This window comes from Camponotus floridanus, unplaced genomic scaffold (assembly GCF_003227725.1).
Source record: "Camponotus floridanus strain SB8 unplaced genomic scaffold, Cflo_v7.5 scaffold179, whole genome shotgun sequence".
NCBI lineage: Eukaryota > Metazoa > Arthropoda > Insecta > Hymenoptera > Formicidae > Camponotus > Camponotus floridanus.
This window is the reverse complement of record NW_020229302.1, coordinates 121473-136195: the sequence shown is the minus strand read 5'-3', so window position 1 is coordinate 136195 and position 14723 is coordinate 121473. Positions and strand designations below refer to the sequence as shown.

General features: G+C 26.8%; 1 protein-coding gene across 1 annotated transcript; it reads left to right on the top strand.

The window, feature by feature from the left end:
• Window positions 1–1819: 1819 nt before the first annotated feature.
• Window positions 1820–11431, top strand: LOC105249385 (proto-oncogene tyrosine-protein kinase ROS). The gene is made up of 7 exons (XM_025407495.1): window positions 1820–2098; window positions 6832–7099; window positions 8189–8593; window positions 8961–9169; window positions 9479–9964; window positions 10489–10840; window positions 11002–11431. The coding sequence occupies exons 1-7, from the start codon at window positions 1934–1936 to the stop codon at window positions 11205–11207; spliced, it is 2091 nt and encodes a 696-aa protein (XP_025263280.1). The 5' UTR covers window positions 1820–1933; the 3' UTR covers window positions 11208–11431.
• The last annotated feature ends 3292 nt before the right edge of the window (window positions 11432–14723 follow it).

The following is a 14723-nucleotide window of genomic DNA, read 5'->3' as shown; positions in this document are numbered from 1 at the left end:
GTCAATTTATTGAGTTACAGCTTTAATGCATTAATCCTACTGCCATTGGGTGCTTTCCATTTAGCGACACAAGTCGGCACAAGTGTCATTCTATTTTTTTTCAATGAATAACAATAAACAAAGATAGAATGACACTTGTGTCGACTTGTGTCGCTAAATGGAAAGCACCCATTGTAGACAACGCTTAAGCGGTAGGATTAATGAATTAAAGCTGTAACTTAATAAATTGACCAATCACAGTCGAGTATTCTCTTAACGCTTGACTGTGATTGGTCAATTTTTTAAGTCACAGTTTTAATCCATTAATCCTACTGCCATTGTAGATGACGTGTTAAAGGTCATTCTACAATAGCCGTAGCATAAGGTTGTAAGGCGTAAAGGCCGCAGCACATTTTTGCATAAGCGCATAATCATAAGCATAAGAAAATTGATTGGTTCATTTTCTTATGCATATATTTGGGGACCAATCAATTTCCTTATGCTTATGGTTATGCGCTTATGCAAAAGTGTGTGCTGCGGCCTTAAGGCCGGTATTCATAGTCCGATCTTATATTTAAGATCGTCTTAAGTCTGCTTGGAGGTTGACTTAAGACCTCATTCAACCAATCAAATAGCTGCGTAGCATTTCAAGCTCGAACTTAAGACGATCTCAAATATAAGATCGGACTATGAATACCGGCCTAAGTCTCTTTAAAATCTCATTGTAGACGCCACATAAGACCCATTTTAGAATGAGTCATTAATCGCAGTCGCATCGTTAGTCGCATATATATATATATATGTTTATTTAACCAGTTCACTGGTAATGGCCCATATGTGACAAAAAAAAGTGCCACAACTGATAATGGCCCATATATTATGTCCACTATGAACAACTTTGCCAATTTCCATCCATTTTCAACGGATTTGCATGAAACTTGATACACCCATTTTTCGGGTCGCTGATGACAAATTTGGGATCGAAATTTTAAAATTCAAAATGGCGGATTTAGTATGATGAATTAATTTTGTTACTCTATTATTATATTTGTTATTCTATTAGAGAAGATTTAAATTCGATATGTTCAAGTTTGAATGTCTTGAACTAATCCGTTATCTGCGATCAAAAAACATACCGAGTATTTCCATAATGAAATATCAAAATTAATCACTAGAAAGCGCCATATTAGATCTGCCAGTTTAAATCTTGCAATTTTGTCTATAGATTCATCATCAAGTCATAATAAAAGAGACTCGAAAAACGCGAACATATCGAATTTAATTTTCTCCATAAGGAAATAAAATTAATTCGCCATAATTGGATTCGCCATTTTGAATTTTGAAATTTCGATCCTTAATTCGTCACCAGCGACGCAAAAAATCCCTTATAGATAAACTTTCATGTAAAATACAAATTTATTTGCTCTTACCACGTTTTGGCGCAAAACGTTGATTTCGGGTGTACCAGTGAACTGGTTAAAGATGTATTTTTTAGAATTAAATTTGTATTTAAATTTATATTTTAAAAATATTAAGATGATGTGTTACTCCAGATATAATCAATAATAAAATAATTTGTCAAATTTAAAAAGAGAACCTAATCAATTATATTATATATAAATAATACATTATACTAAATATATTTTTTAATTTCATCCTACAAAGTGTGATTTAAATTTCCGTTATGTTTTGACATAACGGAAATTTAAATTACACTTTGTAGAACTCTCTTAGTCATATTAGACGTCAGTTAGCGACACAGGCAAATGGATGAAAGTTTTACGGGGATGATAAAAACAAATCAATCCATTAGTCGACCAATCAGTCAGTCAATGTAATGCCTTGCGCTCGCATTCACTCGGAAGGCACAGTATCTTTGTAAAGAAAGATTGGCGACAGTGATTATAATAACATTGATTTATTTACAATAACGCGTGATCTTTCCATCCAAAAAATGACTACGGCAGGAATAATATTATGCGCGTTGCTAAAAGTATTGATACTTAAAGAAGTCATGCAGATGCCTCAAGAGAATTTCGGAAATGCTTTCATCCATTTCCGCCATTATCGTATACCTTTGAAGAATGAAAATAAGGCTCTAAACGAGGATCCCATACAGGTAAAAAATCTTTTGCTTTTATAAAAAGAGAAAAAATTCTAGATTACAGATAATTTATCTGTATAATTGTAAATCTATATAATGCATAATTAACTCAGATAGCAAATGTCACTTGAAATGTCACTTCAAAATAATGTAAATGATGATAATTAAATAAATTTTGATGATAATTAAATAAATTTATTAAATGAATAAATTCATTTGATTCATTTGTCGTATTTGTCATATTTATTTATATTTAGATTCATTTGATTCATTTGTCGTATTTGTCATATTTATTTATATTTAGATTAATTAATAGATTAATTTAAACTGGGTTTTAAAAGAGAAACAATCAGTAAGATTTGAAGACCAGTTTTTTTTCATATATTTATAAGTGTGAATCCAAAAAATTAATAATACAAGAATAAATTAAAAAATAAGATATAATACATTAAAAAAAAATAATTTAACTATTATCTTTAAAAGAAAGGGAATCTTTAGTCTTAATGTGCGCATGTTGTTATTATCTTCTGTTTTAATCTTATTTTATATCTCTCTCTTTCTCTCTCTCTCTCTCTCTTTCTTTCATGCACGAATATTTACTAATTGAACGTATTTTTAATATAATTTCTATATACATAGTCATCAATTACATCTTTATTTTATTTAATATTTGTTAGTAACAATCATATTATATATTACATATTGTATTATATATTTTATATTATATATTATAATCATATTATATATCATAGAAAAGAATATAATCATTTATTCACCAAATGTAGTTACTTTCACACATGATCTATTTTTTATTTAATCAAACAGAAAACTTAAAATCTGTATTTCCTTGATCAAAAAGATTTTGTGATTAAAATTTATGTGATAAGATTTCTATCATTATGTGGTAAAAATATTCAGATATAAAAATTTCATTTGAATGAATATGTTGTTGAAATTTACAATATAATAAAATCGTAAATATAAATACGACAGGAAGTTAACAGACAAGCACAAGTTAATTGAGAAGACAATAATAAATCAATCGTGATAAATTCGAATTATTTATACATTGCTCAATTGAAAAGAGCAGAATTCTAAGAATTATTTACCGAGAAAGATTACTATTAACCCATATTAACCTTTATTAATTCATTCTTATCTATCTTCTGAATGAAGAAATATGTTACGCAAGAAAATATCATTGATCAGAGAGAAAAAGAGAAAGGGGGGACAGAGAGGGCAGAAGGAGGGAGAAAGAGAGAGAGAGGGAGGAAAGAAGGGAGAAATAAAGAATACAGATTAGGAAATTACTGAAACTATTTAGTTATTATTTGGAAACAATTAGATAGAATTAAAAGAATAAACTATTTTAAGTAAAACTATTTTGAGTATACTCAAATATTGAGTATACTCAATATTGGAGTATACTCAAAATAGTTTTACTATTTGACTCAATATATGAGTATACTCAATATTTGAGTATACTCAATTTTGAGTATACTCATATATTTGTTACAAAAATATCTTTAAATAAAGATAAGAAAACACCAAATCCATGCATGTGTTTCAAAAAATAAATAAAGAGTAGATGTTGCTGTAATATATATATATATATATATATATATATATATATATATATATTGTTACTTAAAACCTATAAAAGTGATATCAATTATATGTGCTGTAAAGTACATATAAAGTAAAATAAAGATAAATAAAAGTATATATATAAAAATATTATACATTTTATATAATTTAATTAAATGAAAGTAAAAATATTATATGATTTTATATAATTTTATATCATTTTATATAATTTTGTTTCCTAATTTTTATTATCTTATAATAATTTTTTAATTATCACGTTTTAATATTAAAATTCTGATAAAAATACATAAAAGATTATACATCACTGACTTTATTACCGCTTGAATATGTTAAAATGGAGATTGTTCTGAGTAATTCCCCGCAAAAAAATAAGTGAGAGGTGACATTACTTTAGAAGACATAACAAGTGAAAATTTGACAATTTTAACGCTTTTTTTAGGCATATTGTAAACTAATATTGTAAACTAATAATAAGAATATTGTGTATATATACAGGGTGTCACAGAGCGATCGTATCAGATGTTTATTTTGAAAAATACTCAAAATATATAATGTACATAATATATATTTACACAATATTACTTTTATTGAAATTTATGATTTATTTATATCATTATTTCTATAGAAAAACCAGATTTAAATACTTAAATATATACAATCCCTAGCGAAAATGAATATTCGGAGCGTAAGTCGAATGTAAGAAAAGAGTAACAGAAGCGTAAACGAAGCTCCTAAGAAGCGTAAATTGAAACGTCGAAGCGTAAACGAAACGTTAAAAGCTTCGTTTATGCTTTGACATTTCAATTTGAGCTTCGTTTATGCTTCTGTTACTCTTTTCTTACATTCGACTTACGCTCCGAATATTCATTTTCGCTAGGGAAGATATTTTAGAGAAGCTGAAGCCTAAATCAGTTGTTATTTTTAAATAAATATAGAAATAAACATAGAAATAAATATAGCAGAAAAAGTAAAATCTTTTGAAATAAGGAACATTTTTGGCAGTTTAATATAAAATAAAAACAATCGGAAATATTTTTATTATTTAATAAAAAAATATCGAATATCAACAATTTCAACGATATTATATATTTTCGAAATATATATTATTAGAATTGAAACAAAAATCAAATTTGTATCAAAAACTATAAAATACTTTATGTAATGTCTTTCTTGAGATGTTGTCATTGAATTCGCCATTTTTCTCACAACTCTCGTCAATTTTATTTCGGACTGTTCAGCGTATTCAAAAATATCTTTCAAGTATAAAAATTGCATGGATTCAAATTCGGGAAGTATAGAAACCACTCTATATGCTTTCTTGACTAAATTAAAAATAATCTAGATCATTAGTTCTATTATTAATAATCATTGTTTGAGATCTCACAGATTTCATTTTAGCTATTGTTAGAATTTAATGCTTGCGTCATAATATGAATCTCATGAGTCATGATAGAAGGAGTATATCTCATCGAATGCTTCTTCTCCAGAGGCAAATTTTATAGTAATGCTTATCGAGAATTTTGTAGTGTTCAAATTTACGTAGAATTGCTAGCGAAAATACTATAAAGAGATTAAAATTTAATTTTTATTCATCTCCATGTATCCTTTTATTCTATATACATATTTCGTAATATTTTCGTCCAATTTTAATGCATTAACAATGGCTAGAATAAAGCTATCAGATTTTAGATATACGACTATTAATAAAATAGAACTAATGACTAGGTCATGGGAAGGGGCACATTAGTTTTAACAACTTCTTCTAGGATCCTGTATTAAAGCAATACTTCTTTGTATACACATACATACATACATACAATTATATGATATATATTATATAGTATATAATGTGTATACATTTACAATATATTTTATCGATATTTTGAAATATCATAATTCGCAAGAACATTGATCAAAAGATCGAAGGATCTAATCGCAAATATATAAAACTAATCCTTTTAAATAATATTATAAGCAGGGTCGAACTGCGGAATTATGACGCTCAGGGCAAAGAACCAAAAAACCGCCCCTCCCCTCTCTCCATTCTAGCTTTCTTGATCGCGTTTGCTCTTTGCAATAATTTTTTATTTATATGGATCACCTCTCGATTTCAATAATTCTCACATATGTTATCAAGATTATCACTCTGAGTAATGTTGTGAAGGTTTTAGTCAGCGGTCATTGTTTATTAAAAAGATATAAACAAAAAAAGTTTCATGAGTTCATTAATACATATATCGAAAGAAAAGTTTGTCAATTGTTGAATAATTCCACATAGATTTGTAACTTTATATGCAAAGTGAAATGTATCCTACATCACAAACAGGTTGGGTTATATCTCCTGAAAGTGGAGTCCCCCGCAGGGAGGCGGAACTGTACCTACGCATATACTTCCTAAGATAAAGTAAAATTTATTCTTAATGAAGGTCAAGATTAAGTGAACTTTGCTTCACTTAATCCAACACGTGTTTGTAATGCGGGATACACTTCACTTTGCAGAGAAAGTTATAAATGTAACATATTTCGCGCACAAATGGTTTAATAACTCATCGTATTTTGTTGTTAAAGCGAGAAACTCGTAGAACTTTATGTTAATTGTACATCAATGTGTTTTGTACTAACTCACGTTTTCTTAAATATTTTCAAAGTCATAAGAAATATCAAAAACTTAAAAGCCTATCATTGTTCCATTATCTGATTTCAATATAAGAAAGGTAAATAATGTCAAACGACAACATAGTTTATATACGGTGTCATAAAATTACATATTATTCATTAGACATTTTTTGTTTATAACTTTTTAATAAATAATGACCGCCGGCTAAAACCTTCACAACATTATTCAGAGTGATGATCTTGATAACATATGTGAGAATTATTGAAATCGTGATCCGTATAAGTAAATAATTACCCTTTGCACTACCCGGTATTACGACGAGGACGGGACAAACAGAATCTCATTTGTTTTTTACATTTTTTAATTTCTTTTGTACATTTTAGTTTTTTATAATATTTTTGTATAATTTTTATTTTTTTATATTTTTTAAAGGTTTTTTTTTAGATTAAAAAAATTTTAAGAGTCCCTCTCCAACATAAGTATTATTATGAAGATACTTAAATGTATATTTTTCGTGCTTTAGGAATTTGGACCTCCATTGTGGCAGAGTGAAGAAAATAACGACGCCATAGATAGCCACTCCAGGAATCACTTTTTTCCGCTGGACCTGTATATAAGAAGAATGTTACCTAAACATTACTTCGGTATGCCTATAAGATCTAATGTCAGAGTAAATGAAGAAATTAATTATCCTTTTACGACCACAACAGAATCTAATAAACTCAACGAAGATTCACCTAAAATTACTTATATTTTTGCGAACAGAAAAGAATCTGTCGATTCTATAAAAAGTAAGTATATAATATTAACAGAAAAATGCATTAAAAAAGATTATATAATAATTTAACTTATACAAGATGTTTCTGACATAAATGTTATAAGGTATTTTTTCCAAAACTTTATCATACATAAAAATATTTCAGGCAAAATTGATAGAAATTTGAGAGAGAAAAAAGATATATTATATAATTTTGATAAAATCATTTTTCAAGGCTATGTAGAGATCAATTTAATTTTTTTAAATGAGACTACACTAATTTCTTTTATATAAATCGATTCCCATATGCAATATTTGGCATAAAAAATTATAGATAAAAATTATAAGATGATCAAGAATTAAATAATTTACGAAGTGTCATATATTTTAATTCAATATATAATTATACATAAGTTATAAAATCTTGTAAAATATTATTTTTCGATTATCTTGCTTCAATATTTTTATACATAAAATAATAAAAGAAATTGATTAGTGTAAAGAAAATAATTATTTGTAAGAAAAAAATATAAATTTGCAACAAGTAATTACATATTTTTTCGTTAAAAACAACGATGTGTTTTTTTATATATTACGATTTATATATTACAAGTCTTATTATTTTGTGCCTAAGCAAGATACTCGCAAAATGAATATTTTATAAGATATATTATAGCTTGTGTAAAATGATGTAAAATTAAAGTATAAAATATCTTACAAATTATTCAATTTTTGGCTTACATTCTTATAACTTTTTTAACGCTAAATATTACGAAAACCCAATAAAAAAATTAGAGTTTATCTTCACATTTAAAAAATAATCTTACAATTAAAATTCAAGATTTTTCACTTTTTTTCCTTCAAAATTTTATCTAAAACATTTTTTGTACGACGTCAAATTTCAAAGGAAACACTTTGTAATATTTCATGCGAAATATATTTATTTAAGGAATTTGAAATCTGGCTCAAATAATTCTATTCCATGCTATTTCTATTTAATTTTTTATTTAAGGAATTAAAGATTTCTTTCAATAACAAGGAAAAAATTATTTTAATCAATAAAATCATGAGAAGTATTCATTATTTTTTAACTTAAAAGTTTTTAATTTATTTGTATAACAAGGTGATGCCTTCAGCGTTCCTGGGATGCCTAATTTAGTAACACTTCGCAATTCTGTACGCCAGTTATATTGGGAATCCGTACAAACTAATCACTCGGAAATAATTTTGTATCGATTGGAAGGGCGTATCATTGACGACAATTATAACGAGCAGTGGAATTTATATTACAATGGAACGAATAATTATTGGATTATTCCTGGGGACATGAATCAAAAGTATCAATTTCGAGTACAAGCTAAAAATGGTTTCGGTTGGATATCGGCTTGGAGTCAATTAAGTGTGATCAATTTAACACAATCCACCGAAACATTGACTGCAGAATATTTAACATTATTATTAAGCATCATCGCGATTGCTATTATTATAATATTGATGTGCTTTATCATTCATAATCATTTTTTATATCGTGAGTATACTTAGTATAAAGCTTGAATTTTTATAAGGCATATACATATACATGTCACAAATAGAGCAGACGAGCAGAAATTACATGATATCATTATATCTTCATTGGAAAATATATACTATTTTTATACAAAATATATTTTCAATAATGCATTACACTTCCATGATATAATTTTTAGCAAACAAAATTGAATTCAAATAAAGCAGAGAGAAATTCTTTATTTGAAAATTTTATAACTATATAATAATTTTCAATTATTTGATCTTTTTTGAAAAATTAATCTTGTTAATAGGAAATAATTTAAGTTTAGATAATGTTTAATATTAAATAAAAATCGATTATATTAATATATTATCCTCCACAATAGGATATCGACAAAAACAACGCAAAAACAACAAAAAAATTTTAACACTGTCTGAATTAGCGAAATTTCGTGAAATATCTAATGGAAACTTTGTTCAATCCAATCTATATGTTTCTACATTGCAATTTGTTTCGAATTATACCACAGTACCTAAAATCAGACAAGAGCAAATTACATTGGAAAATTTCATAGTAAACAGCAAATCCGGATATGTAAGAACTGATTTTCTTAATTATTTACTAATTGTTTTAATTATTATCCAATTTTTCATTATTATCTAATTTTTCTTTTATTATCTACCTAGCAGTTATGTATATCTTTTTCCTTAATCACAGAAAATTGTTGATGAAAACACACTTTTAAATAAGAACAATTAGAAAATTAATTTTTTAGAATTAGAAGATAGAAAAAGATTTACATAATTTTTATAAACAAAACTTTATAAACAAAAAGTAAAGCGAAAAAAATATTCATTAAAAAATGAAGTTTATATTAACATCAATTTTCAATATATTTTTTAGATATTTCAAGGAAAAATGAAAGAATTGAAGAATGAGTTGAATGAGAGAGTAGAAGGATCAGGCACAATGTCTGTCACCATAAAAACGTTATCAAAAAATGCCTCCACGCGAGAAAAGACGAAACTTCAACAAGAAGCCAAGCTTATGAATCAGCTTCAACACAAACATGTGTTAAAATTACTAGGCGCTTGTTTTGAATCAGACCCGCCATTACTTGTGTTTGAATTAATGGAGGTTGACCTATTGAACTATTTAAGAGATAGTAACTATATGCAGCCTACAGATTCGCATGTTTTGTATTTACAAGACTTGCTCTCCATGTGCGAAGATGTTGCGCAGGGCTGTTGCTATTTAGAAGAGCTGTACCTCGTGCACAGAAATCTAGAATGTCGAAATTGTTTAGTATCCGCGAAAAATCGCGAAGATCGTATCGTCAAAATCGGCGATTTTGGTTTTGCTAAAAATACTTTTGAACATGATTATCAGGTGAGATAAATGTAACTTTTCAGAAAAAAACAGATAATTATAAGAATTAAAAAATTAAAATAAAAATTTGTCAATTTTTATATCAAATTATATATAAAAATTAATATCTTAAGTTTTAATATTTTTTAAATTAGCTTTAGAATTAATAACTTTATAATACTTCCTGTACATATTTTTTTATGTTTAAAATAAATATTAAATATTTTATAGATTTATTGTTATTGTTACATCATTTTTTATTACTATTAAATATATAAATACAGATACAAAATTTTGTTAATTTCTTTTTTTATTTAGCAGAAATAAAATTTTGGTATAATATGCTTTCTCCTAATTTTTCACCATGCTTCAAAAATTTTCATTAAATCAGAAAATTAATGTAAAGAAAATTTTAATTTAAATCAACAAATTAAGAGAAAATTAAGAGAAATCGATAAAATAATAAATTCATTAATGCATAATATGTTCTTGATACAAAAATAAACAACTTATATAAGGGAATTAATTCATTAAAATGTTTTTAGGAAGATGTGCTTTCAATTCGTTGGATGTCGCCGGAATCATTAATAGATGGAATATATAATTCGCAGAGCGATGTTTGGGCATTTGGAGTATTAATGTGGGAAATTATGTCATTAGGCCAGCAACCCTATTTTACCAAATCCAATACTGAAGTGGTGAATTATGTACGAGGAGGTGGCAGATTGCCGAAACCTTTTTACTGTCCTGACCCATTGTACGAGTTGATGTTACGTTGTTGGAGCGCAGCGGCTGCCAGACCAAATTTCAAAGTTTGTCTCGAAAATATTGTTACTTTGAGAAGCAATGTAGATAATGTGATAATAAATAATGAACGCATTGGATTAACTGCCGAAGGTAAATTAACATTAATTCTTTTTCACACCCATATTACTGTATAAAAATATTATTTCATTTTATTACAAAGAAATCTAGTTTTTCTTAAAATTCTGTAAAAGAAAGAAATTTCTTAAAATATATATTTTACTATAAATTGTATATTGTATGTATTTGTATAGAATCTCTCTCTTGGAAGTCTAACAGTTCCGAAGAAAACCGAAACAATCACCTTTCTTGCGAAAACTCCAACAACACCAGTACCACAACAACAGATGTTGAACATCTGTATGAACGTTTACAAAGTACTTCGTTTAATTCAAATCTCGGATCAAAACTTGACGAACATGAGCCAAATCAATTAGTTCAAATCGAAAATATAATTTAGCATTAGTTCGAAAATATAATTTACTCGTAGGCATTAGACAAGAGTGGAAATAATTTCCAACAAAGATGGAAAATTATACGATAAAAAATCATCGATCGATAATCTTTCGTTAATCGTTAAATTTTTAGTTACAGTCGTTATATCATAAAACTGCAACAATAGCATAAATTATTATAAAAACGGTACTAAGGAAGAACTTCTTGTTATCTTTGAATGGCTATAGAAAAATGCAAAATTAATTTTTAATTTCATTATATTTAATGAAATTCTGTACTTTCTCTATGATAAAAATTACATTGCCAAAATTCAAAAATTCGATTTTCAGAACAAATATAATTTTCGCGATAATGAGTTTTGCAGTATACAATTTTCATAAATAAACATTTTATTAAGCTTTCTTTATTTAAAAACATAACATTATTTTCATAGTATTTATTACAGAGACACTTCTACATAGCATAAGACTTCTATAGGACATCCTAATTTAATCGAAAAATGATTTCATTTTGATCCAAATTAAAAAGTCTTTCATAGGATTACTTGAGAATATTTCATATAACATAAGATCTTCATAGGATATCCCGATTTGATCGAATAATCTAAACGATATAGACGATAAAAAAATCATCATAGGATTTCCTGAGAATATATTTCTAATTGTCATATAATCACTGGTTTGTCCGTTTATCGATAGCAATGTTTCTCTCTTGTATTTAAGTTTAATCATGAGAATTATATAAAACTTGCAAGAGGTGACAAATATGGGATAAATATGATTAAAAATACTTTGCTTCAATTTAATGTCCAACGCAACCTCAGTGGAGGAACTTCAGATATTAAATTGATTTTATAAATCGGACGAATAAATGTCCGGTAAATAAGTAATAAAAATGATCCGTTCATTATCTTCAGAGTTTCAGATAAGAATAATTCAATTTTAAAGAAGCAATAAAACAGTATTAATTTTATGGATAGCGTTATCAAGTATATAAATTTTCATTTAAAAAAATTGTAATGTCATTGATTTTATTTTGGCGATACTATTTCAGATTACTGTTTTATTACTTTTATAAACTATACTGTTTTTAAAAAATTAAAAAGGAAATGGCATAAGAGCCAACGCGCGATAGATGGAGCGCAGAGAAGCAACAACACTTCTTTCTTTTTTCAATATTAGTTTATTTAAAAAACACATTATAATAACAAAAAGTGAAAGTTTCGGATCATCTTTTGATCTTTTGATACTCCGAGATAGACAGATATGCTGAACATAGCATGCAAACATTTTATGTATATTTTGTGATGCAATTAGAACAGCATAAAATTACAAGTAACTTTAAATGTAGGCATTATGATGTCATATTGTTATCATATATTTGTGTATTTCACAATATAGCAATATGCTGCACTTTGCTATAAACGCACAACTGCAATCATTATAGAAAATGTTTCTAATATAAAATTATGTTGTAATTGTATTATTCATAGGAGCAATAATTGAAGCAAGCTATTTGACGAATGTTAATTTAGTATTATTGCATTGTAATGTATGATTATAATTTATGAGGTAGTTGCGTTCTTATGCTATTTTAATTTTGTATTGTCATTTAGAAATACACAGCATTTTATTGACATAAAATATTGCATATTACAATTCAGTTATATTTTAGGCATTAGAAATAAATTTGTGTGTGCACAAAATGCACACGCAAAATGTATTAGTTCGTTCGTTTACCTCTACGCGACGTGCGATGCGCTATCATTCTCGTATTTAAGTTTTAATTAGAAGAATTATATAAAGTTTGCAAACAGTAACAAATAACATTAAAGATATACTGTTCAATTTAATTTCTGATTTCAATGCTTCAGATATTAAGTTGATTTTATAAGTCGGACAAATAAATGTCCGGCAAATAAACGAAAATAATTCGTTCTATTTAAGATGTAAAGTGCAATATGCAAGTATAAATATAAATAAAATTTTTATGTAAAATATTAAATTTTTGTATAAGATTTTTGTATGAAATAGATAATTTATATTATTATTTAATTTTGTTGGGCCAAATATTTTATATATTATAAAGGATACATAATGCCATATGTATCCTTTATAATATATAATACATAATAGCCATTTATACATAAGGTAAATGGCTATAACTTCGTCAGCGGATATAATTTCGTCAAGCCTTCTTAAAATTAAATAAATTAAGCAATCTCGCGTATACCGACTATTCCCGATTTGAAACAATTTGAACATCGGTTTCAAATCGGAAAATATAATCGATATACGTGAGATTGCTTAATTTATTCAATTTTAAGAAAGCTTGACGAAATTATATCCGCTGACGAAGTTATAGCCATTTACCTTAATCAAAAATAATTTTGTAAATATATTCATTTCTTATTGCTCGAATAATGTCGGATTAATTGCATTCTATTTCTGACAAAATAAGCAGCATATTGTCGCAATTTTTACAGCATCAGAAGATCTCTTTCACTTGCTGATAATACTCATGTCATATGAGGACGCATCTTTCAATGTTTATGCAAGCATTTTCAATTTTAAAATTTTGTCATTATGCAGGCAATATGCTGACATACGAGTATGTCTATTTGGATATATATATAATAATATAATATATATATATATATATATAATATATATATATATATACAATATACAGTATGTCCCACCTAGAAGTGGCCATCCCCTTTTATCTTTTAAACTAAAAGAGATAGATCATAACAAATATATATGAAATTAAATGACTTGAACTGAATTTTATTGTGAATATAGTGATCAATTACAAAATTTATCTGTATTGAAGAACGGAGAGATATGCATAATTTTTTTATAATAATGTAGATATTTTGATATAATAAAAGTTGTAGCACTGTTTGAAACAAAAAGAACGATGTTTGATTTAATGTAAATATTTTACATATGGGATTTTCCGGCTTGAAATATCGCGGGCGACCATTTTATTTTCGGCCCTGCGATATAGCCAACTTCTGACTCGTGCATTAGAGATTGACGTATGTCATGTTGTCATTTAATCATGATACTCAGTGAAAGAAAATTAAAAAATGAATAATAAATATAAATTAAAACAAATATAAATATAAATGAATAAATAATAATAAATATAAATATAAATAAATAAAATAAAATAATAAATCAAGGTAAAATAATATATTAATAAACAAAATTATTATTTCATTAGTCTCTTCTATTAAAACTGAAAATTCATATAATTGTTGTTTTTCCATCGTCACAAAGAATCCGTTATCCATTGTTGTGTCCTGAGTTACGCATGAAGCGCATAGATTGCATAAACGTATCAAACGCATCATATCAACTGCCTCAAGTCGAGAGAAGAGGTATAGTCAATGTGCTGGAAGGAGTGCTAAGAATTTAGTACGGTTGATACAATCTAGAGAATTCTCAGCGCTACTAAAGCGCTACCAATGCGCGTATTGGTTAAATCAGAACGATTTTCTATGCAGTTTACA

What these genes read in the sequence shown, in the direction of transcription:
- LOC105249385 (XM_025407495.1), top strand. Translation starts at nt 1,934, where the DNA reads ATGACTACGGCAGGAATAATATTATGCGCGTTGCTAAAAGTATTGATA. An exon ending in TAAACGAGGATCCCATACAG is followed by an intron (nt 2,099 to 6,831) that starts GTAAAAAATCTT and finishes TTCGTGCTTTAG; the next exon opens with GAATTTGGACCTCCATTGTG. An exon ending in TAAACAGCAAATCCGGATAT is followed by an intron (nt 9,170 to 9,478) that starts GTAAGAACTGAT and finishes TATATTTTTTAG; the next exon opens with ATATTTCAAGGAAAAATGAA.